Source organism: Phascolarctos cinereus, unplaced genomic scaffold (genome assembly GCF_003287225.1).
Source record: "Phascolarctos cinereus isolate Bilbo 61053 unplaced genomic scaffold, phaCin_HiC Scaffold_7;HRSCAF=346, whole genome shotgun sequence".
In the NCBI taxonomy this organism is placed as follows: domain Eukaryota; kingdom Metazoa; phylum Chordata; class Mammalia; order Diprotodontia; family Phascolarctidae; genus Phascolarctos; species Phascolarctos cinereus.
In genome coordinates this window covers 31,195,809-31,218,514 of record NW_027556180.1, presented here as the reverse complement: position 1 = coordinate 31,218,514, position 22,706 = coordinate 31,195,809, and the positions used below count along the sequence as shown (strand labels likewise).

The following is a 22,706-nucleotide window of genomic DNA, read 5'->3' as shown; positions in this document are numbered from 1 at the left end:
TCTGATTTAAAATCATTTTATTTTGCCCTTTCTTTAGCTCTTCCAGAAATTCTTTTAAGGCTTTGGGTCTAATCTGCATTTTTTTTTTTGAGGCTTTGCTTGTGGCTTTTTTCATATTGCTGTCTTCTTCTGCATTCATGTCTTGATCTTCCCTGTCACCATGGTAGATTTTTATAGCCAGATTCTTTTATTGTTGTTTGCTCATTTTTCTAGCCATTTTTGCACTTCTTCACTTTGGACTTTATGTTAAAATTGGGCTCTGCTGCCCTTGATGGTGGGGAGGGGTACTGTCCCAAACTTCAGACTTTTTCAAGCCGCTATTTTCAGAGCTGTTTGGGGGGTGGGTATTGTAAGTTTCTGGTACTTCCAAGGAAATGTGGTCACTGCTCTCCTGATCTGGGCTCTGGTCCTAACCCAGGAAGTGCCCTTTGTGGCCATCTCCCACCCCAGTGACACAAACCTCTTCTTTGAGCTCCTAAATTGTCTTGGGCTGGGAAAATGTTCCACCTTGAGTTTTTGTTGACATTACTGTTTCGGAATTCTATTATTTTATTTTATAGTTGTTCAGAGTGGAATGTTGGGAGAGCTCAGCTATAGTGTTTCCTTTACTCTGAATCTTGGCTTCACCTCCCCCCTCCCGCCGCCTGGCCGCTGCCATCTTAGAGATTGCCTAGCCATGTATCTATCTAGGACAGACACTGTAGATGGACAATGAGGTAGGGACAAAATTGAATTCGTAGAATTCAAGTGGGCTGAGCAGCAAAGTGCTTTTAATGCCCCCACACTTCTGTCTGAAACAAAAGTTCTTTTTCCTAAAATCTAAATTTTTCTGCTGTCTAGCTGGGAGGTGCAGAACACCGCAGTCTCAGGAGAATTAATCTTCTATGTCATCCAGAAGGCTGTATGAGGTGGGCAAGAGTGAGCTATATCACTTTAAGCACAAAGAATTATGCAGAAAGAGTGTGAGGGATGTCATTGAAGAGATGCAGGACCAGAAAAGGAAGCCAAGAACAAGGGATAACCAGTAAACCTCGGAGCCAGCCTGTAAAGAGATCTTGAGCAGAGGTATCAAACTCGGTATCCCCAGGCTTCAGGCAGTGTCCCCAAACCCCCAGTGACTCCTGAGCCAGATTTAAATGTAATTGGGGAATGTTACAAAATGAATAAAGATACAATACAATGTAGATAATGTTAACTGGTGGTTTTCTGAGTTGATATGTGACTGCAGTTCTATAACATAGACAAGTATGGATGGGTTGCAATCTTTGAAGGAGTATTTACATCAATGAGTTAACAACAATAATAGCTGACATATTGCTCTCGAACATTTCCAAAGTTATTTGTCTATGTGATAATTGTAATAGTACATATGTTGTTCCTTTTTATCCTCACAACAATCCTGGTAGGGCGGTGCTATTATTATCCACATTTTTCAGATGAGGAAACTGAGTCAGGCAGAAGTTGAGTGACTTTCCCAGGATCAGGCAGCTAGTAAGTTCTGACACCAGGCCCGGGGCTCTAATGCACTGTGGTGCCCCTTAACTAAGATCACAGTTCCACGGAAGTATCTCTTTTGCCCACAAATTTTTTATCATCATCATTTAATAGACTTTCAGGGAAATTAATCCAGTGGGCATGTTCATTAATTTGGCACTGTTTTGAATCAACCAATATTTAGTGAGTGCCTACTATGTGATGCGCAGGTCCAGGACTCCATGGGAACATCCATGGATGGGACACAGCCCCTCTCCTCCCACAAGTTACAATCTCATTGTGGAGGTAAGGCAAGATAAGACCGAATTTGATGATGAGTTAAGTGGCACAGATTTAAATAACAGGTCCAAGTAAGAGGGAAGGAACCCAAGGAACAGAAATGCCCAATGAGTCATGGAAGACAGTAAGTCCAGAGGAAGGAGAGATTGCTTCAGTTGGGAAGTTTGCAGGGGGACTTACAGGACACACAATAACTGCTGAAGTGTGAGTAATGATGGCTGGTATTTATACAGTGCTTTAAGGTTAGCAAATTGCTTTACAAATTTTTTTTGGTTGGTTTTTGTTCTTTTTTAGGCGATTGGGGTTAAGCGACTTGCCCAAGGCCACACAGCTAGTAAGTGTCAAGTGTTTGGTCTGAAGCCGGATTTGAACTCAGGTCCTCCTGACTTCAGGGACTGTGCTCCATCCACTGCGCCACCTAGCTGCCCCACTTTACAAATTTTATGAAACAGCTAGGTGGTGCGGTGGATAGAGCTCTGGTCTTGGAGTCAGAAAGAACTGAGTTCAAGCCCAGCCTCAGTTACTTCCTAGTGTAAACTTGGGCAAGTCATTTAACTTGTCTGCCTCAGTTTCCTTATCTATCTCCCAGGGTTGTTGTGAGGATCAAATGAGATATTTGTAAAGTGCCTGGTACATTCAATAAATACTATTCCCTTCCCTTATTCCTCTTTATCCTTATAACAGCTCTGGGACATTCTCAAGAGGACCAATGACATCAGGAGGGTGATGTCTTGACTTGCAAGTGAATCGCATTTAAGTGAAGCAGAGCTGCTCAGTCATCAGCCTCCCTTTCTCCTCCAGACTCATTGGAGTCCAGTGGCAAGACACAGGTTAGGACAGCTGGAGAGGGCCAGGAATGTAATGGGAAAACTTGGCCTTTTTAAGCTACAGTATTTCCCAGGTCTGTTTGTCTGAGGCAGCATTTATTCAGTAATTAATTAGGTAAGAATTGAGGCAAAAGAGGGACTAGTTTGCCTTCACAAAAGACTCAGTATGGGAGGGGAAGACCCTCTGGGTTTCTGGGAGAGAAGTGCTTGTAATGATACCCATTCTACAGTTGAGAAAACAGAGACAGACAGAGGTTAAGTGATTTGCTTAAGATCACACAGCCAGTAAGTATCTGAGGTCAAATTTGAACTCAAGTCTTCCTGACACCAGGTCTAGGGCTCTTTGATAATACTAGCTAACACTTATAAAGCTCTTACTACAAGCCAGGCACTGTGCTAACTACTTTACACATATTTACAAGTATTATTTCATTTGATCTTTACAACAACCTTGGGAGAGAGGTGCTATTAGTATCCCCATTTTAGATGAGGAAACTGAGGCAGACAGAAGTTAAGGGACTTGCCCAGGGTCACACAGCTGGTAATGTATGATGCTAAATTTGAACTCAGGGCTTCAGACATCGTTTCTAGGGCACCATCCACTGTACCACTGAGCTGCCTAAAGCTGCCTATAAGCAAACTATAGCCATATCATTCCCCTCATCTGTGAGTTTAATAATTCCATCAGAGAAGGAAATGAGGTTAATCAGCCATGACACATTCTTGAGGAATCCATGCAAAAGACTCTTGGTAATCACCACCATGCCAACCGTCTCTTTAACCATCCTTTCTAGAATTTCCCCAGGAATTGAAGGCAAGCTCACTAGCCTATTATTTGTGCACTGTTCTCTTGCCTTTTTGAAAAAATCAGGTCGCCATTTGCCCTTTTCTCCTGTGATGGTCCCTCTCCCATTTTCCATCATCTTTCCTATGTCCCTGACAATCCAGTCTGAGGCTGAAGAAGGCAACGTGGATTTGCTGATTTGTTTTTTAAGTACATTGGGAGGAAAAGGAAGATCTAAAAAAGCAGAGGACTTTTGCTGGGGTGCTTGGGATCATGACAAGGGACAATAGAGAGAAGGCAGAACTGCTCCACGTTTTTTTCCCTCTACAAAGGAGAATGACCTTTAAAGGAAGTGCTGAATCAGAAGTGACTAACAGGGTGTGGTGGCCAAGTCAGTATGAGAGCACCTGGCTGCCCTGGGGAACCACATCTTCAGACTGGACTGTCCGTGATCTTGTGGTCCTCTGATGTTATCTGGACTTAACTCAATTGCCTGTACATTTCTTTTTGAAATAATAATAATAATAATAATGATAGCCTTATGTAATAATGATAATGCTTTAAGGTTTGCTAAGCACTTAACAAATATTATTTCATTTGATCCTTACAAAAACCCTGGGAAATGAGTGCTGTTATTATCTTCATTTTACAAATGAAGGAACTGAGGCAGAGAGTGGGTACTTACCCAGGATCACAGAGCTAGTGTCTGAAGCTAAACTTGAACTTTGGAATTCCTGCCTGGAGATCCAGTGGTTCATTCATTGCGTCCCCTAGCTGCGAGCATCTACATGGCTCTTCAGAAAAATACCCATTTTTTTTTCTCAATGGAATTGTTTCCCTTTGCATCTTCAGAATTTCATTATTGAGAATCTCCCATCTTCCTGGGCTGACCATCCTTGAAGCAATGGGATCCTCCTGCTTATCTTCCTTGTAACCCTTTGAAATCTACTTTCCCGAAATTTGGGGGGCATTGTCAGACTATACCCAGATTTCCTCTCCTCTGCCACAAATTCTAAGGTGCATTTCCTCTCAAGGTCCCCATAGTTTCTATCCTAGCAATCAAGGCTTCCAAAGTACTTTCAATTGAGCCAGTGAGATTAACCAGAATGGTTTTGGGAAGATTTCATGTAGGAAGTAGTACCTGACTGTGCTTGCAAAGAAGACGGATTCCACAAGGCAGAAGTGAGGAGGGGTCTTTGACAAGAAAGAGTTCCAGGTCTGGGACTGTAGTGGGGAACATAGCACAAAAAACTTTTAAAGAAAAAAAAAGCTGCTGTCTTTGACTTAAGAGCTCACAGATCCAGAACATGGGTTCTTACCTCAGGGTCTATGAACTTTTAAAAAACATGTATTTTGGTAACTGTATCCCAATGCAATTGGTTTTCTTTGTACTCATGTATTTTATTTTATGCATTTAAAAACATTATTTTGAGGTGGGGTCTGTGGCTTCATCAGACTACCAAAGGTGTCCATCACACACACACACACACACAAAGCTAAGAACGTTTGATGTAGAGATGGAAGACCTCCAATGTCATCTAGTCCCAACCCCTCATTTTACAGGTGAAGAAACAGAGGCCCGGAGAGGTAAAGTGACTTCCCAAAGTCACACAGCAAATACATATTAGGGTCTGTAGACCCTGTCTTCTAACTCTAGAGACAGTGCTTTCTACTCTGTAATTTTCCAGACAGCTAGGACTTTTCTGCCTCTTTTATGGGAAAGGGATTACTAAAAATGTTTGTAGTTGGTATCTACATTTGTGTTACTAGATTGTGAGCTCCTCGAGGACAGTGACTGTACCTACATTCAGACGGACACCTGGTACACTCCTGATAGCATAGGAGTTGGTGCAACCAGAGCCATAATGATTAACCATCCAAGTGACTCCCTCATCAGCTAGGTCTCCACATGGGGTCTCCTCCGTCACTGTGGTGACCACCCAGTTGATGCCGCACCTGATGTTGACGTTCAGAGGGTTGTGGAACAAGGTTCTCTCTCTTAAATCTTTCAAAGCATCTTAAATGATTTTGATTTATGAGTGAAGGATCTTGTTAGAAGCCAGCTTTTAAGGTGGAATTTTGCTCCCCTGAAGCTTTTTTCATAATCCACGAACAGTTAGCACAGCGGTATCTCGCATTCTTTACATCTGGAACATTGCAAGACATCCTGGAGTTTAGCCTGACCTCCCACACAGGGAAGACCAGTCTGTTAACAATAATGACGTGCAGTTTGGGTGTTGGACAAATGTCCATTGCTACTTATATCTGAGACAGATGGCACAGATAGATTGGGCGGGTCCAGATTTCAACAGGAGGAAGAAAGTGAGCTCGATTGCCTTCAGGAAAGGACATATGGACCCCAAACTTCTCTGAGAAACAAAAGCCAGTCTTTTAATACCTATATTTTATGGATGTTATCACATGGTTTTGTCAGTCATGAAGCATTTAATGCTCGTTATGGGTGGCATGAGTGACAGTCATACATACAGAAAAAAGTGAAAAACGTTCCCTGCTTTCAAGAAGTGTACGGATTAACCACAGAGACGACACGTGAGTAACTCGGATATTTATGGAGTAGATGTAGTCTGAAAGGGAGACATTCCCAGCTGATGGGACTGGGAAAGGTCTTCTGCTGGTCAAATCTACAAGTGCTAAGCTCAGGAGTACAAGTAAAAGAAAGAAACGGTCCCTGCCCTCAAGGAGCTTACATCCTAATTGGGGAAGATAACGCAAAGGTCATTTTCAAAAATGTCTAGGAGAGTCTGGAGTGCAGCCCAGAGAGGAATGAAGCAGTGGGTGACCTGGGCCTCCTTCTTACAAATGGAGTTTCTGGGAATCAGGAGAAGTGGAAGGGGCAGAGGTTTCTTTAATGTGTAAAGTCCAAGGGTGAAGTCTAGAAGTACAGTGAGCTTCTAGGGCGAGGAGGTTTCTGGGATACTATAGAAAAAGACTGGAGAGTCAGGAGAGCAGCCTGCAGAGAAATGAAGCATTTCATTCTGGGATTTGAAGGAAGACAAGAAGACTGAGTCGGAGGTAAGGGGGCAGAGCCTTCAAGGCATGGGGATGAAGAGTAGGTGTTCTGCCCCAGGACGGAGTAGTTGGGCCAGAGAATGTGCAGAGGGGACAAGAGTATAAGGAGCCTGGGAAGGTAAGAGGGGCTCAGATTTGAGACTGGAATACAACAGCTTCTGAATCCATGAAAATGAATATAATACCGAGAGCAATGAAGAGGTAAATGGTGGGTGTGAGCAGGATCGAAAACGGGAATAAAACATCATCCGAGAAATAGATGAGCGACACTGAAAGTGGTCTGGTCACCTGGTGAAGAGGAGGGAGCCCGGTTGGATGGCCGGGTGTTTGCCATTGGTCCCCACTAGACAAGGGCAGCAGAAAGTGAAGGAGGTGCTGGCATGTGGGGGTACCCACCGTGATGGCTACTCACGGGAGGACATGCGCAAGTAGCAGATTGCCACCGTAACACTGAAGGAGACATTCAAAGGCTGGGAGGAGCTGAGTTTGCGCCTCCCACTCCCCACCCCGCAAATTCTGGGCAACTGCGGTCTGCAGAACAGCACTATACCCCCCCCCCCAGAATCCCAGGGGCGTCCCTGGGGGGTTGGGGCTCCTTTTTCATGCTGTCACCTCAAGCCCCGTTCTGGTGGGTTCTCCCCCAGCATCACTTAGCTAATTAACAGAAATTAGCTTTGAGAACAGCGACATTTAATGAGAGGTAGGCGGCTGGGAGCGGGAGGATAGACGCTCTTCTTTCTGCCCACCTGGAGGCCGACTTCAGTTACTGCCTCTCGTGACTGAAGGAACACTTGCACAAGTCACTTCACGCTGCTTGCCTCAGTTTCCTCATCTATAAAAGGAGCTGGAGAAGGAAATGGCACAACTGTAGTTCACAAAAGACCAGAAAAAGTGATTTGCCACCACCTAGCTACCCAATTATGGGGGGAACCCAAACATTTTTGGGGGGTATTCTTTGCCGTTGGTGGTCGGGCAGAGGCTCAGCGCACCACTGGAACCCAGGTCCTCTGGGCCCCCTAGGCCCACTGCGCTCTTACAGCTGGAGGGAACGTGGGGGCGGGAGACCAGGGAGGCGAGAAAGGAGCCCGGGAGCATGCGCGGTTCGAATCGGGGCGGGGAGGGAGGGGGTTGTGAGGCGGGGTGGAGGAGGGTGGCGGGGAGCCCGGGGCACGCGCAGCTGGGTTAGGGTGGGGGGATGGTAGCGTAGGGGGGGCCCGGCCGCTGCGACGGAGGGCGGGGCGGGGGAGCGCGAGCCGCGCCGTCCCACGTGATCCGGCCGCCCCCGCCCCTCAGCGCGCATGTGCAGGACGCGTCAGTGATGGAGGAGAGAAGATGGCGGAAGCGGAGTGAGTGACTGGCTGGGGACTGCGGCCGCGGCCCGCGGGGCGAAGGCTGCGGTGGGGCCGGGGTGGGGGCGCGCGCAGGCCGGCTGGCTGGCGGGGGCGCGCTCCTCCGGGGGTCCCCGGCTCGGGGCGTCCACGCGAGGCTTGGCGGCCAGGCTGCGGGCTGGGCCTCCTCGGGAGGCGCTTGGGCCGGGCCGGGCCGGCCGGGAAGGGGCGGGGCAGCGGGGGTGGGGGGAGAAGAGGACCCGCCCTGCCCTGGGCTCTCTGCCTCAGTTTCCCCATCTGCAAAGGCGTGATGCCCATGCCTTTACCCCTTCCCCGCCCCCCTTGGAGGGACCCGGAGGCTGCCGCCCCCGTCGGTCCAGGGCCTGGGCCCGTGACTTCAGTGGGGTGCGTGCGTGGGGGGCGCTTCCTGGTGTCCGAGGCCTGTGGCCCCCCCCCCCGCATCCTGTTTGCGCGGGTTACCAAGGAAACCAGCGATAACATATAATAAACAACATCTACGTTTATGGGGTTTTCCTTAAGGCAAGTTCACTGCCCCCGGGCAGGGGAGCGCCCACGTGAGACGTGCCCCACGCAGGCCGGCCCTTTTCCTGTCTGCAGCCAGCACTGATTGGGCGCTTCCTGAATGCCTGGCCCTGCTAGGTCCTGCCCTCAAGGAGCTCACCTTCCACTCCGGGAGACCACGTGCACAAAAACGAAATAAACCTTTGTTGGTTTTGTTGGGCAGGGGGGAGCCAGCCATGGGGCCCCAGCTGTCAGAATTTATTAGGTGCCCACGGGAGTCTGGGCACTGGGCTGTCCCTGCAGTTTCTAGGCTGAAGAATTGCTTGGAGCATGAAGAGGGTGCCTCCTTGGACCGTCTGGCCCAGCCCTCCTTATTGGACAGAGGAAGAAACTGAGGCCCAAGGAAAGTTGAGTGAATGGCAGGATTGAAATCCAGATCTTCCACGTGTTATGCTCTTTTCACCGCATTTATGATGTTTGTAAAGCACTTCAAAGTGCAGACTTTAAAGAAAGACCTTTTTTTAATACCTGATTGTACACCCAACTCAAGGCCTCTTAAAATTCCTCATTTCTTTAAAGTTTCAGCTAAAGTGTCCAGTCAGCCAGCATTTATCTAGTGCTTACTGTGTACTAGGAACCATGGTTTGAAAGGCAGTCACTACCCTCAAGGAACTTGGGGTGATGAGGAGAGGGAGGGGAAGAGAAACGGGGGGGGGGATAAATGGGTAAGCCCAAAAATGGGTACCAAGCCTAGAAGTTATTTTGATATGCAGACCAGCCTTAAGGAGGCCTGTCCTGATTCTCTTGCAAGTGCCTGGCCTTTTGGTCCTGGAATGCAGGCCTTTTTAGTGTAGAGACTCTCGTTTTTTGTGCCTGGGGCCCAGTGATAGCTTAATAAATGCTTTTTGGATGGTTATATGGGAGCATAGATTTAAAGCTGGAATAAACCTCAGACACTATCATTTTTACAGATGAAGAAACTGAGACCAAGGGACATTAGGTGACCAATAGGTTCTGGCAGAGGTACCATTTGAAGCCAGGTGCTTTGACTGTATTGGGTACCCATTATACTGTCCCAGGCTGGTTTAATAGATTGATGAAGAGCTCCACGGGCCGTAGAGTCAGATTTCAGCAAAGTTGGAGGTCTTTGCGGTTAGGTTAAGCATGTTTTCTGCCTGACACGTAGAAGGCTTTTAATAGAATGCTTAGTAAATGAATGAATCAGCAGTGGTGGGTAGGTTAGAATGAGACACCATGGTTGATGGTACCAGCATAGGCACTGTGGTTTAGGGATTTAGAGGAGCAAAGGGCTTAAGGGAGTTTAACGATTTACAGGAATGTTAGAAATCATTTGGAGTGTATATAGTACGTATTGTTATCTAGTTCAGGGGCACTCAGTGAGGCATTTCACCCTTGTGTTTTCTAATAAAGTGGAAAAAAATATATATTTTTTTGTTTTGGCTAGGCAGTGGGGTTAAGTGACTTGCCCAGGGTCACACAGCTAGTGCGTGTTATGTGTCTAAGGTCAGATTTGAACTCATGTCCTGACCCCAGGGCTGGTGCTCTATCCACTGAGCCACCTAGTTGCCCCCAAAAAATCATTTTAACATGGGAGAATGACGCACATTTTTTGTTGAAGGACTTTGAAATACTTTATCTTTGATGAAAGGTGCCAGAAGAAAATGCATTTTATAAAATCATGTTTTAAGATTAGTAAAAGTAATTTTAATCATCAGCATATTTGGAATTTTCTGTTATCAAATCAAACATTTTTTGTATCTAGTGCTTTTAAATTTGAGCATAATTAATGTATAAGCTTTCATATGTAATTTTATGGAAATCTCATTTTTTTTACCATCGATAATAAAACACTACAAAAAATGTAGTGATTCAGATTTTGTTTATCTCCTAATCATTGAGAGCTGCCGACCGATAAAGAGCCTTATATGGGTGATTGTTCTCAGGTTTGCTTTCTGAAGTGCTTATTCTCTAGAAATCTGTAGTTGTGGTAGTACTAAGTTTCTGGCAATACGGCAGCCCTGAAAGTTGGCCAGTAATAAAATGTTTAGAGTTGTTTGTATTATTGGGACCAGATTCTGTCAGTTATCGAGATCTTGACTTCAAAACAGATGAAGGGAGTTTGCCACATTGGGGAAAAGGAAGAACTCTTGGTCCATTAATGAGGAACATTCAATAAAAGATAGTATTTATAAAATTAGCTTGTGCTAATTCCTCAAGCAAAGCCTTGTAAAGATCATTTTTTGAAGGGATTTGGGGAAGTTACTGACAGTAGTTTCTCTATTTTACAATTTCCCCAAATCTGCTATATGCCTTTATTGTTAATTACAATATAGTTAAACTTCATTGTATACAATAAGGCTAACTTGAATAGTTGAGAAGTAGGCACGTATGAATTAATGCAAGGTATGAATGTTTTGTTGCTTGGGAATGCTGCTTTATTTTAATCCTTTCCAGGCTGTGCTCCAGATTGTTGCAGCTGTGTTTGACACCTCTAGATTAGATGATCTCTGAATCCTTTTTATCTTCAGAATTCTGTGATTTTTATGAGGGGGTCTTAAGGCCTTCTTCATGTAATCTATTTATAGATATTACTTTGCTTTAAAAAAAACTTCATTGATAATGCAGAGATGAACGTAACCTTCTTTGAGTTACTCAAATTCTGAATTGTTGAAGTATGACTTTGGGTAGAATTTTGTATGCAGAGTGGTGTTGGTGGATGTCTCTGTTCTATTTGGGCCTTGCTAAATTCATAACAGCACATGTCATTTTGGGGGAGTAATTAGATTGTATTTAAAGCACATGGTTGGCACCAGGCCTTGGCCTAACATCCATTCTTTGTGTTCTTTGCTAGTTTTAAGGAGCATCACACAAGTATGGATAACGAAGCAAACCCGGGAACGTCATCCGTATCTACAGCTCCTAGCAGTACAGCCACCGCCACAATCAGCACTTCCTCCTCCAGAACACCACAACCACAGATCTCTGTTTATAGCGGCTCTGACCGACACGCTGTACAGGTATGCTGGAAATGGTGAGCAAGAGGAGGCATTGGGGGCAGGGAAGGCAAGGTATGCTTCCCCTCTTTCCAAAGTCCTCCACTTCTCACAGTAGGTCTAGGTAAGTCTTGTACCTGTAAGGTGTAGATGATGCTTTCACATGTCCTAGGACTATTAATACTTACAAATATGAAGCTTGTAGTGTTGGGGAAAGCTAGAAAATTTAGGGATTGAGAAGGCCAACTGATCTGTCAGATCATGAGGCACTCTTAGTCATTGCTGGGTCATTCTAAGGGTGTAAGTTTAGTCCTAGAGGGTGAGAAATTCACACATATTCATACTGTTTTGGGGTATTCTCTTTGGACCCAACCCTCTCTCTAATTTCATACTCTGAAAAAAGCCCTTACTTTCAGGAATGATCTTTTCAGTCCCTAATAAGATATTCCAGGACTTTTTAGTGAGATTTCATAATCTCTAGGGAAATTCCTAGTGTTTTGAACAAATTAAGATTCTTTCTTCCCCATCTCTACACTAGCCTCTACTTCATGAAATCTCCTTAATTGCATTGCAGTGTGGAACCAAGTCATTTCCCTGGAGGAAGTTAGTCTCTGCTTAAGAGAGGATGTCCAGTGTTGGGGTTTGAGGTTACTTTTCCCTGCTCTGATTAAGCACCAGAGATTGTGGAGCTACATTAGGGTGCCCTGGAAGGCCAGCTGAATGTCAGTGGCTTTGGGGAGTAGGCACTTTAAGCCCTGATTCTTCACTGAGGTAAATTTCTTCAGGGAAGAAAGTACCTGGATGTTGGAGCAGACTCTGGCGTGTGACATTGTAATTTGCCAGTTTTTTCTAGGAAACACAGCTTACCTAAAGTTTTCATTTGACTGCAGGAGAGGATCATGTTAGATGAGCTGCTGTTAGAGGGCCTCTGAGTATGGGGGGAGCCACATGGTGTCAAGTGGGTTTTCTTGACCGGTGGCTTCAGCAACCCTAATTAAGTAAAGACATTTTTTGGTTTTCTGCGGAGCGATGGGAGTAGGTATCTATCCATCTCTCTTCCCTAAGAATTTGAGAATGAGGTTTTTTGGCTCCACAGTTCAGGAAATGCTGTCTGGGCCTTGACCTTCTTAGTTCAGTTTATTTTGCCACCACAAGGTTGTTGGATTTTTTTTGATCGTTTTTTGAGTTTGTCAGCACTTTTTGCTATGATCTTGGACTCTTAAGTTCCCTTGCTGTGGTTTAAGGATTCGGTTGGGCACATAGTGACTTTGGTATATGGCAACAGTGGATATCAGAAGCCATTAAGACCCTGGCTGTTCCCTGCCAGAAAAGTGGGATTCTTTTTTCCTCTTTTCATGTATGGCATGTGTCATTGATCCATTCATTATATAAAGTTCTCAGATTTTTTTTTCTTTACCAATGGACAGATATATAAAAGCATAAATTAAATGTTCATACTCACAAAGTAATTTCTAAATGTTTCCTTTCAGTATGCCATCTTCATTAAATATATATATGAGATCAGTCTTGGTGAAGATTTTCTTTTTCTGTTAATAGTATTTTATTTTTTCCAATTACATGTAAAGATAGTTTTTGACATTTATTTTTTATAAATTTTGAGTTCCAAATTTTTTCTCTCTCCCATTCCACCTCCCCAAGACGACAATCTGATATAGGCTATATGTGTGCAAACATGTGAACGTATGTCCACGTTAGTCATCTTGTGAAAGAAGAATCAAAACAAAAGGGAAAAGCCACAAAAAAGCAGAAAATGAAAATAGTATGCTTCAATCTACATTCAGACTCCCTAGTTCTTTCCCTGAATGTGGATAGCATTTTCCGTCATGAGTCTTTATCATCACGGATTATTGTAATGCTGAGAAGAGCTAAGTCTATCAAAGTGGTCATGGCACAGTGTTGCTGTTACTATGTACACTGTTCTCCTGATTCTGCTCACTTCACTCCACATCAGTTCATGTAAGTCTTTCCAGGTTTTTCTGAATCTGCCTGCTCATTGTTTCTTACAGCACAGTAGTATTCCATTACATTTATATACCACAACTTGTTCAGCCATTCCCCAGTTGATGGGCATTCCCTTAATTTCCAATTCTTTGCCACCACAAAAAAACCTGCTAAAATATTTTTGTACATGTGGGTCCTTTCCCCTTTTTTATGATCTCTTTGGGATACAGCCCTAATAGTGATATGGCTGGGTTAAAGGGTACACGTAGTTTTATAGCCCTTTGGATATAGTTCCAAATTGCCCTCCAGACTGGTTGGATCAGTTCATAACTGCACCAACAATGCATTAATGTTCCAATTTTCCCACATCTTCTCCAACATTTATCATTTTCCTTTTCTGTCCTATTAGCCAATCTGATAGGTGTGAGATGGTACCTCAGAGTTGTTTTAATTTGCATTTCTTTAATCATTAATAATTTAGAGAGCATTTTTTCATATAACTAAAGATAGCTTTAATTTCTTCCTCTGAAAACTACCTGTTCATATCCTTTGACTGGTATTCTTATAAATTTGATTCATTTCTCTATATATTTGAGAAATGAGGCCTTTATCAGAAACACTTGCTGTAAAAATTGTTTCCCAGCTTTCTGCTTTCCTTCTAATCTTGGTTGCATTAATTTTGTTTGTGTAAAAACTTTTTAATTTAATGTAATCAAAATTATCCATTTTGCATTTTATAATGTTCTCTATCTCATTTGGTCTTAAATTCTTCCCTTCTCCATAGATCTAACAGGAGAACCATTCCTTGCTCTCCTCATTTGCTTATCTTGGTATCTTGGTGAAATATTTTGCTCTAAATCAGAGTAGCTGCAAGAGAGAATGTTTGAGAACCTATTTTTAACAATAATAAGTGCATCAGCTGAGTAACTTTAAATTGTAGAAATTAGGGAGCCCTGTTACTGTGTCAGCACAAAGACATTTTAGGAAGAAGTTCATTGCAGTGAGCATTCTCTGAGTACTGGGAAAATATTGGCGGACTGCACATTTAAACAGCAAAATGAACTTCTTGACATTTGACGGCCTACTTTTAGACCTCTTTGTATGGTTTGACTTCTGTCCGTTAACCCCCACTTCCTAGGTCATTCAGCAGGCCTTGCACCGCCCCCCCAGCTCAGCGGCTCAGTACCTCCAGCAGATGTACGCGGCGCAGCAGCAGCACCTTATGCTGCACACAGCAGCTTTGCAGCAGCAGCACCTGAGCAGCTCCCAGCTCCAGAGCCTGGCGGCCGTGCAGGTGAGATGGACGTTAGCAGAGAGCGTGCAGGGCTCTCCAGGAACACCTGGATCTTAGGAGTTTGGTGTTTTCATGTGTTGTGTGACTTTCTAACAAGGGAGCAAATCGTGTGAGATTTTACAAATAGGATGGACACAAGTGTCATTGTATGTGTGTGACTTTTGCCTTGCTTTTTATTTCCATTTGAGTGGCATGATTGTATCAGTCCTGTAGCAGAGCTTGGGCTTCAGCAAGAAATAGTTCAGGGCTAGCTAAGCTGTGCTTGCAGTCACAAGAACATAATTTGTCATTTAAGCATTTTTGATAAGTGTTTCCATTATTACTAGGCTAGAGCCTAATGATCTCTTTTTAATAAGCATAATTGTTCATAGAACCCTAAACCATCTCCCTAGGTGCATGTGACAGATCTCAGTTGCTGAAACATCTAAAAATGTATGTGCTTCGCATAGCCACAGATGCCCAGTTGCTCCTGCTTCTTGGTAGAGTTTCTTTAAATCACAAAATGTCCCTGTGGTGGCTCGCACAGCTCTCGTTTCTGTGTCAGGTCAGTGATGGAGCAGTAGAGTCATAGCCTAGGTGAGACTGTAACTGACAGCCCGGAATTGACAGTGGTGTGGCCAGTCCATTGTGGCCGAGAAAGACAAACTGTTCCTTCCATCTCTTCCGTTTTTTATTCTGTTAGTCAGAAGCTTGGACCATGCTAGCCTTAAAGGGAATTCATGTAGCTTAGACTTCCGTACTTTTTTTTTTGTTTGCGCCATAAACTCAGTACCAATCAGGGTTTAACTTCAGTTTATAAGAAACATTTTATTGCTCTTTTAGGCAAGTCTGTCCAGTGGGAGACCATCTACATCCCCTACAGGGAGTGTCACACAACAGTCAAGCATGTCCCAGACATCTGTAAGTGTCCTTAATTGTTTTCTGGCATTAAATATTTTAATTATTAAAATTTCCAAAAATAAAACATTGTTTAACCCTTAAAGAACTTAGTGAAAGCTCTTTGAAGAATAGGTATGTCATAACAAATGTTTGAAGGAAAAACACCTGCCAGAAGTTGGTAATTGATATTTTTTGAGACATTAGTCTCAAAACTGTTGGGGTTTTTTTGGAGTTTTCTGTAGGTGATTATTTCTCAAATGACACAAAAATCTGCATTTTTGAACTGTTACCTTTTTTTTTTTACTGATTATTTCTTGATTCCATGTATTAAAACTAATTAGTCAGAATTTATGGAGAGCCTATTGTATACGGAGCACTGTATTAGGCAGTAACACCCTGCTTTTGTTTATTAACTATGTGTCATTATGGTCTGTGTAAGTAAATACATATAACTAACTTTGTGTAATTGCTATTTTTAAAGTATACTTTTAATTTTTAAACCTAGTTAAATCATTTGACCCAGACTTGCAAATTTTCTCTTATATACTGTGCTTGAGAAAGCTATAATTCATTTTGTAAATGAATTATAATTATGTAATTATAAGTGAATTAATGAAATAACAATAAACAAAAGAATTAATAGTAAAAAAAAGCTGTTCTGCTTTACCATTTAAATATATAGCTTTGGGATATGGGGGACAAAATTGTTTAGATAAAGAATTATGGAGCTATTAGCAATTTGTTTGTTTGAGATTAACTTAAATAGGTTACAATAATAAGCTACAAAAGAATTCAGGAGGTGTTAGAGCTCTAGTTGTGTAAGGATATGCCCTATACTGATCAAACATTTTGCATTCACCGGATGCTGAATCAGTAGTGTCCATTAGTCTGATATTTTCTAGTTGAAAATTCCATGTAATAAATGCTACTTTATGGTTTCTTTACGGTAGCAGGAGATTTGCAGTTACCATGAAATTATTACCTTATGATATGAAAAAATTAGTTACGAGTTAAAGGTATATAGTCTTGCTAAGAAAATAAGAATTTTAGGTGAAATGGAGCATTCAACCCTAAGCACTACTACTGTTCTGATTATTGATCTGTATATAACATGTGTCGTTGGGAACTATGGAAAGGGCTGGTAGACATTTCTTTGAACTAGTAAGAGGAAAATTACAAGTTTATTGTCCTGTGAAACTGCATAATAGAATGAATTTGTGCATATATGTGGAGAGATTTCTTCTTTGAGAACTCAATCACCGTTTATATCCTTTGACCGTTTTTTTGTTTTTAATTTTTTTTATTTTTTCGATATGCTTTTGAGTTGAAAATTTTTCTCCCTTTTCCTCCCCCCCACCCTTCCCAAGACAGCGCACAATCTGATATAGGCTTTATATTTACATACCCATTAAACATATTTTCACATTAGTGAAGTTGTAAGTGAAAATTAAAACCAATACGAGGAACCATCAGAAAGAGGAAACAAAACTCAACAGAAGGTAAAAATAAGTAATAGCGATTTGACTTCCATAGTTCTTTCTTTGAATGTGAACAGCATTATCCATCACGAGGCCTCTGGAAATGTCTTAGATCCTCATAATGCTGAGAAAGGTTCAGTTTAACAATCTTAGTCATTGCATAACGTGGCTGTTATTGTGTACAAAGTCCTCTTGGTTCTGCTCACTTCACTCAGCATCAGACCATATAAGTCTTTCCAGATTTTTCTGAAGTCAGCCTGTTCATCATTTCTTACAGCACAATAGTATTCCATTCCATTCATATACCACAACTTGCTCAGCCATTCCCCAATTGATGGGCATCCTCTCAATTTCCAATTCTTTGCCACCACAAAAAGAGCTGCTATGTATATTTTTGTACATATGGGTCCTTTTCCCATTTGTTTGATCTCTTTGGGTTATAGCCCTAGAAGTGCTATTGCTGGATCAAAGGGTGTGCACATTTTTGTAGCCCTTTGGGCATAGTTCCAAATTGTTCTCCAAAATGGTTGGATCATTTCACAACTCTATCAACAATGTATTAGTGTTCCAGTTTTCCCACATCCTCTCCAACATTTATCATTTTCCTGTTTTGTCATGTTGGCCAATCTGATAGGTGTGATGTGGTACCTCAGAGTTGTTTTGATTTGCATTTCTCTAATCAATAACGATTCAGAGCATTTTTTCATATGACTATAGATGGCTTTAATTTCTTCCTCTGAGAACTGTCTGTTCATATCCTTTGACCATTTATCAGTTGGGGAATGGCTTGTGTTCTTATAAATTTGTCTTAATTCTCTATGTATTTTAGAAATGAGGCCTTTATTAGAAAGACTGGTTGTAAAAATTCTTTCCCAATTTTCTACCTTCCTTCTAATCTTAGTTGCATTGGCTTTGTTTTCCTTTGACCGTTTTTAACCTATTGGGGGAAAACCCTTCTAGATTTGAAACTGTTCCTTATATATCTTGAAAATGAGAGTTTTGTCAATGAAACTTGCTTCAAAGGTTTTTTTTTCCAGGTACTTGTTTCACTTCTAATTTTAACTGCATTAGATTTCTTTGTGCAAAACCTTTTAAATTTTATAATAATCAAAATTGTCCCTTTTATCTTGTGTGATCCTCTCTTTCACTTATGCAGTCATGAACTCTTCCCTATCCAAAGCTCCAAAAGGTAATCTCTTCCTTGCTTCTCTGATTTGTTTGTGATGTGACCTTTTATATCCAGGTCATATTTCCATGTGGAGCTTCTCTTGATATCAGGTGTAGTGTGTATAGTATGATAGTGGAAACCTTATTTTTGCCCAACTACTGTCCAGTTTCTCAGCAATTTCTGTCAAATAATCCTTTTTCAAGTAGCTTTGGTCTTTAGGTTTATTTAGCACGGTGCTCCTTAACTATGTTTGTTGCTTCTCTGTGTTGTATACTGAACCTGCTCCACTGATTGACCTCTCCTGTTTTAGCCAGCACCAAATCATTTTAATGGTCACCACTTTGTAGTACAATTTGAGATCTGGTACTGGGAGACTCCCTCCCCCACCCCTTTTTTATGATTACCATTCCTTGAGGATAATTCACCTTTTGTCCCTCTCTATGTGTTTTGTTATTGTTTTCCTTTTTCTATTTTTCTTATCATTTTTCTTCAAAATATTTCTTTTGATTTGTTTGATTTTTATGGCACTGAAAAAGTAAATTAATTTAGGTAAGATTGTCATTTTTATTGTATTGGTTTTACCTATACATGTGTAATGAATGTTTCCACTTATTTAGATCTGTCTTTATTTCTGCAAAGAGCATTTTCCAATTGGAATCACATAGTTCCTAGGTTCATCTTGGTAGTTATACTTCCAAATATTTTATATCTTATATAGTTATTTCAAATGGAATTTCTCTTTTTAGCTCTCATTGCTGGGTTTTATTGGTATTATACAGGAATGCTGATGATTTATGTGGATTTATTTCTGCAACTTTGCTAAAGTTATCATTTTACTTTTTAGTTGACTCTCCAGTTTTTCTAAATAAATTATATCGTTTCCAAAAAGTGATAATTTTGTTTCCTGTCTGCCTATGCGTATGTATCCCCTTGATTTCTTTCTCTTATCTTTAGCAGTTTATTAAATAGTGGTGATAATGGGCATCCTTACTTGACCTCGGTCTTACTAGAAAGGCGTCAGGGCAGCTAGATGGCACAGTGGATAGAGCTCTGGCTTTGGAGTCAGAAGGACCTGAGTTCAAATATGACCTCAGACACTTGACACTTAGTAGCTGTGTGTCGCTGGGCAGGTCACTTAACCCCATTGCCTAGCCAAAAAAAAAAAAAAAGAAAAGAAAGGCCTCTGACTTTCTCCATTACCTATATTGTTGGCTCTTACGACAGGTATTATCTACTGTATGTAAAGACAAGTCTGTTTATTCTTATGCTTTCTAGAGTTTTTAATAGAAATGGTTCTTTTATTTTGTCAGAAGCTTTCCCAGCACCTTTTGATATAATCATATAGTTGTTATTGTTTATATTATTAACATGGTTCATTTATAATCTTCCTTAAGTTAAACCAGTCCTACCCTTCTTGGTATAAATTCATCCCGTCATAGTGTATAATCTTTCTAATAGGTTGTTGTAGGTACTTGCTAATATTTTATTTAAAACGTTTGCATCAGTGTTCCTTAGAGATACAGTGTATAGTTTTCTTTCTGTATCTGTCCGTGGCTTAGATACCGAGACCACACTTGTATCTTAGGGTGAAATTGAAAGAATGTCTTATTTTCTTGGTTTTTTCGTGCAGTGATTTTAAGCCTCTTCTTGGCTCTCCCTGAAATGAAAGTGCATCTTTTTGCTGTGAGGCTTGCGGTCATACAGAACCACCCTCTTCGGAGAATTATAGTTGAAGGTTACCCAGAGGGCAATAAATAGTTATGTAGTAGACTTAATCTCAAATCAACATTACTGACCAAGAATTGCCCAATAAAACTGGTGTAAAGGATGCCACCACAGATGGGTGACTAGAAGGAGAGCTGGGCCAGTTGTGTGGCAAGAGCAGACAGCGTATATGCATGACTCATCCATCTAATGTCAAGAGAATTAGAGAAGGCCCCTAGCTCGGAGGTGCTTCATGGGAAAACACTGGATGAGAGTTGTATCAAATTAAAGGCTATGGATTCTTGTGATCTGCACCCTGGAGTGGGGTGTCCACTTGGCTGAGAAGATGGCTCCATCAGAGTCTGCCATCTGAATGCTGCCTTGGTGCCTTATCTTGGTATGGAGATGTAATTCTGGCTTCACGAGGGCTAAGTCAGTGGAGTTCAATCCCTAGCTGCTCCTAAAATAGAAAGACTGAGTTTGGGCCTGAGAACAGTTACCATCATGAATTAATCAGACTTTGTTAGCATATAAAGCAAAGATCAGTAACATCGCTGGAAAAGCATTGGCGTACTTTTGTTATTTCAAAAGATTTATGGTTTCATCAACTTTCTCTACCGATACATCTTGTTGAGTCTTTCATAAATTCATGGGGCCTTCCGGAACTCATCCCCTAGCAGCCATTCTTCTTGTGGATAAACTTGTCTGAATTTAACTAGATGGGGTCTAGCTAGTTTAATGCAGCTAGAAATGGTTGAAGGCCTTTCTTCATGATTAAGGAAAACAGAGGATTCCTACAGGTCATTATATGGTCTGTGAGGCCTGGTGCACTTAATTTCATGATACTTGGTTTTTGAGACCATATAGTGACTTAATTAGAATCTAGTTAGTGGCAGGATTATGACTTTGGGCAACTCATTGAGCATCTTTGGCTTTGATAACCTCATTAGTAAAATGAGAAGTTGAACTAAATTACCTCTAACATCTATTCTAACTAAAAAAATTGGTGATTATTTGACTGTTCATTGAATGGTATGTGTGGAACAGACCATATAACGATGAGTTATATAGCCCATCAGCTAGAAAATTCACTTACATGATTTCTTTATTATTCTTTGTGCCTAATCTTTGGTTCATGAGATCAGAGAATCATAGATTTAGAGCTGCTTGTCTGTGCATGATTTGAGAGGTGTTTTCTTATTGCCCAGAATGGAGTCACAGGGACAGCTTTGGGGCCTGCTTCTAGTGGTGGTCCTTCTGGGGTGCCTAGTGACCTTGCTACCCCTAGAAATCCTGCAGCACGTTCTGTCGGCTGTCTGGTATTGCTTGGCACTCTGTGAGATGCTTTGAGGGACATGAATGTGGTGAGTACGGGTCCCTGCCCTCCAGAAGTTGATGATGCATTTGAAGAGACAAGACTAACCTCTGAAACAGTGAGAAGGTAGCGTAAGAAACGGCACCACCCGGCACAGTGCCGGTCACCTTGTAGGCCCTCCAGCGGTTACCCCCTCCTTGCCATCGTTTGTATTGCTTCGTATATATTTTGTATTAGTTTGTATGTCAGTCGTCTATAAACATGAAGTGCCTACTATGTGCCAGGCACAAAGAGAGGTAAGAGGTAGTCTGTGCTTTCAGGGAGCTTGCAGTGTAATGGGGAGAGACAGCATGCAGCCCACTAGGCTCAAAGGAGGTACATACAGGATAAATTGGAAAGAAGCAATGGAGGGAAAGCACTAAAATTAAGGGAGGTTGGGAAAGGCTTCCTACAGAAGGTAAGATTTTAGCTGAGACTTCAAGGAAGCCAGGAAAGCCAGAAGTTGGAGATGAGGAGAGAGAGTATTCCAGGCATGAGAGACAGCTAATTGAAAATACCGATGGGGGGAGGTGGAGTGTCTTATTCAAGTAACAGCCAGCAGGATCACAGAGTATGTGGGTGATATAAAGTATAAGAAGACTGGAAAGGGAGGGGTGGGCCAAGTTATGAATTTTATATTTGACTCTGGAGATGAAAGAGAACCACTAGATCTTAATTGAGTAGGGGTTAACATGGTGCTTTAGGGAAATCACTGACAGCTGAGTGGAAAATGGAATGGAATGGGGAGAGACCTGGGCCAGGCAGACCCATCAGCAGCTGTTTGGCTAGTCCAGGTGTGGGGGATGAGAGCCTGCAGCAGGCTGGTGACAGTGTCACAGGAGAACAGGGGGTATGTGCAAGAATGGTTAGGAAGGTGAAGTCTTCAGACTTTTAGCAACACATCAACTGTTCGGGGCAAGGCGAGGCGGGGTGAGCGAGTGAGGATTTGAGGAAGACACCTAGGTGAGTGTGTAGGTATGGGTGACCAGGAGGATGGTGGTACCCTCAGTCAGGAAAAGGGGAGGGTTTTTGGGAAAAGATAATGAGTTCAGTTTTGGACATGGTGAGTTTAAGATATTTACAGGCTGTCTAGTTCAAGATATCCAGGAGGCAGTTGGAGATGAGACTAAAGGTCAGCAGTGAGATTAGGGCTGGATCCATAGATTTGAGAATCAGCTACATAGAGAAGACTATTCCTTGGGGGCTGAAGTAGTAAAGAGGGGAAGAGAAGAGGGCCGGGGCCAGACCCCTGAGGGACACCTAGGGTCAGAGGGCATCATCTGGAGGAGGAGCAGTCAGATACAGAGGGGGGGAACCCGGAGAAACAGGTGTTCCAAAACCTGGGGAGAAGAGAGGATCAACAGGGAGGTCAGGGAGAAGGAAGACTTGAGAAAAGGCCCCTGGATTTGGCCACTTTGTGCAGAGAGCAGTTTGAGCTGAAAGAAGGCAGAGGCCAGACAGAGAGTTAAGAAGAGAGTCAGAGGAATGGCTAGGTTTTGGATGGGGGCATTCTGCCATGGGAATCAAGGCCATCATCCTGATGGGCCCAGCTGAGGAGACGGCATTAGGTGTGGTTTCGTCAAAAAATA

The 22,706-nt window shown here is 42.4% G+C and overlaps 1 protein-coding gene across 7 annotated transcripts in view; it reads left to right on the top strand.

Annotated features, from left to right (window-relative positions):
* The first annotated feature begins 7,695 nt into the window (after positions 1–7,695).
* The window catches only part of PHC3 (polyhomeotic homolog 3), a 65,197-nt gene continuing 50,186 nt past the window's right edge, over positions 7,696–22,706 (top strand). For all 7 annotated transcript variants that reach the window (XM_078147225.1, XM_020980276.2, XM_020980274.2 and 4 more), the window contains exons 1-4: positions 7,696–7,760; positions 11,137–11,302; positions 14,379–14,534; positions 15,357–15,434. In XM_078147225.1, the coding sequence (XP_078003351.1) occupies positions 7,747–7,760; positions 11,137–11,302; positions 14,379–14,534; positions 15,357–15,434 (414 nt within the window). In that variant the 5' untranslated portion in view covers positions 7,696–7,746. The remainder of the gene's footprint in view (positions 7,761–11,136; positions 11,303–14,378; positions 14,535–15,356; positions 15,435–22,706) is intronic.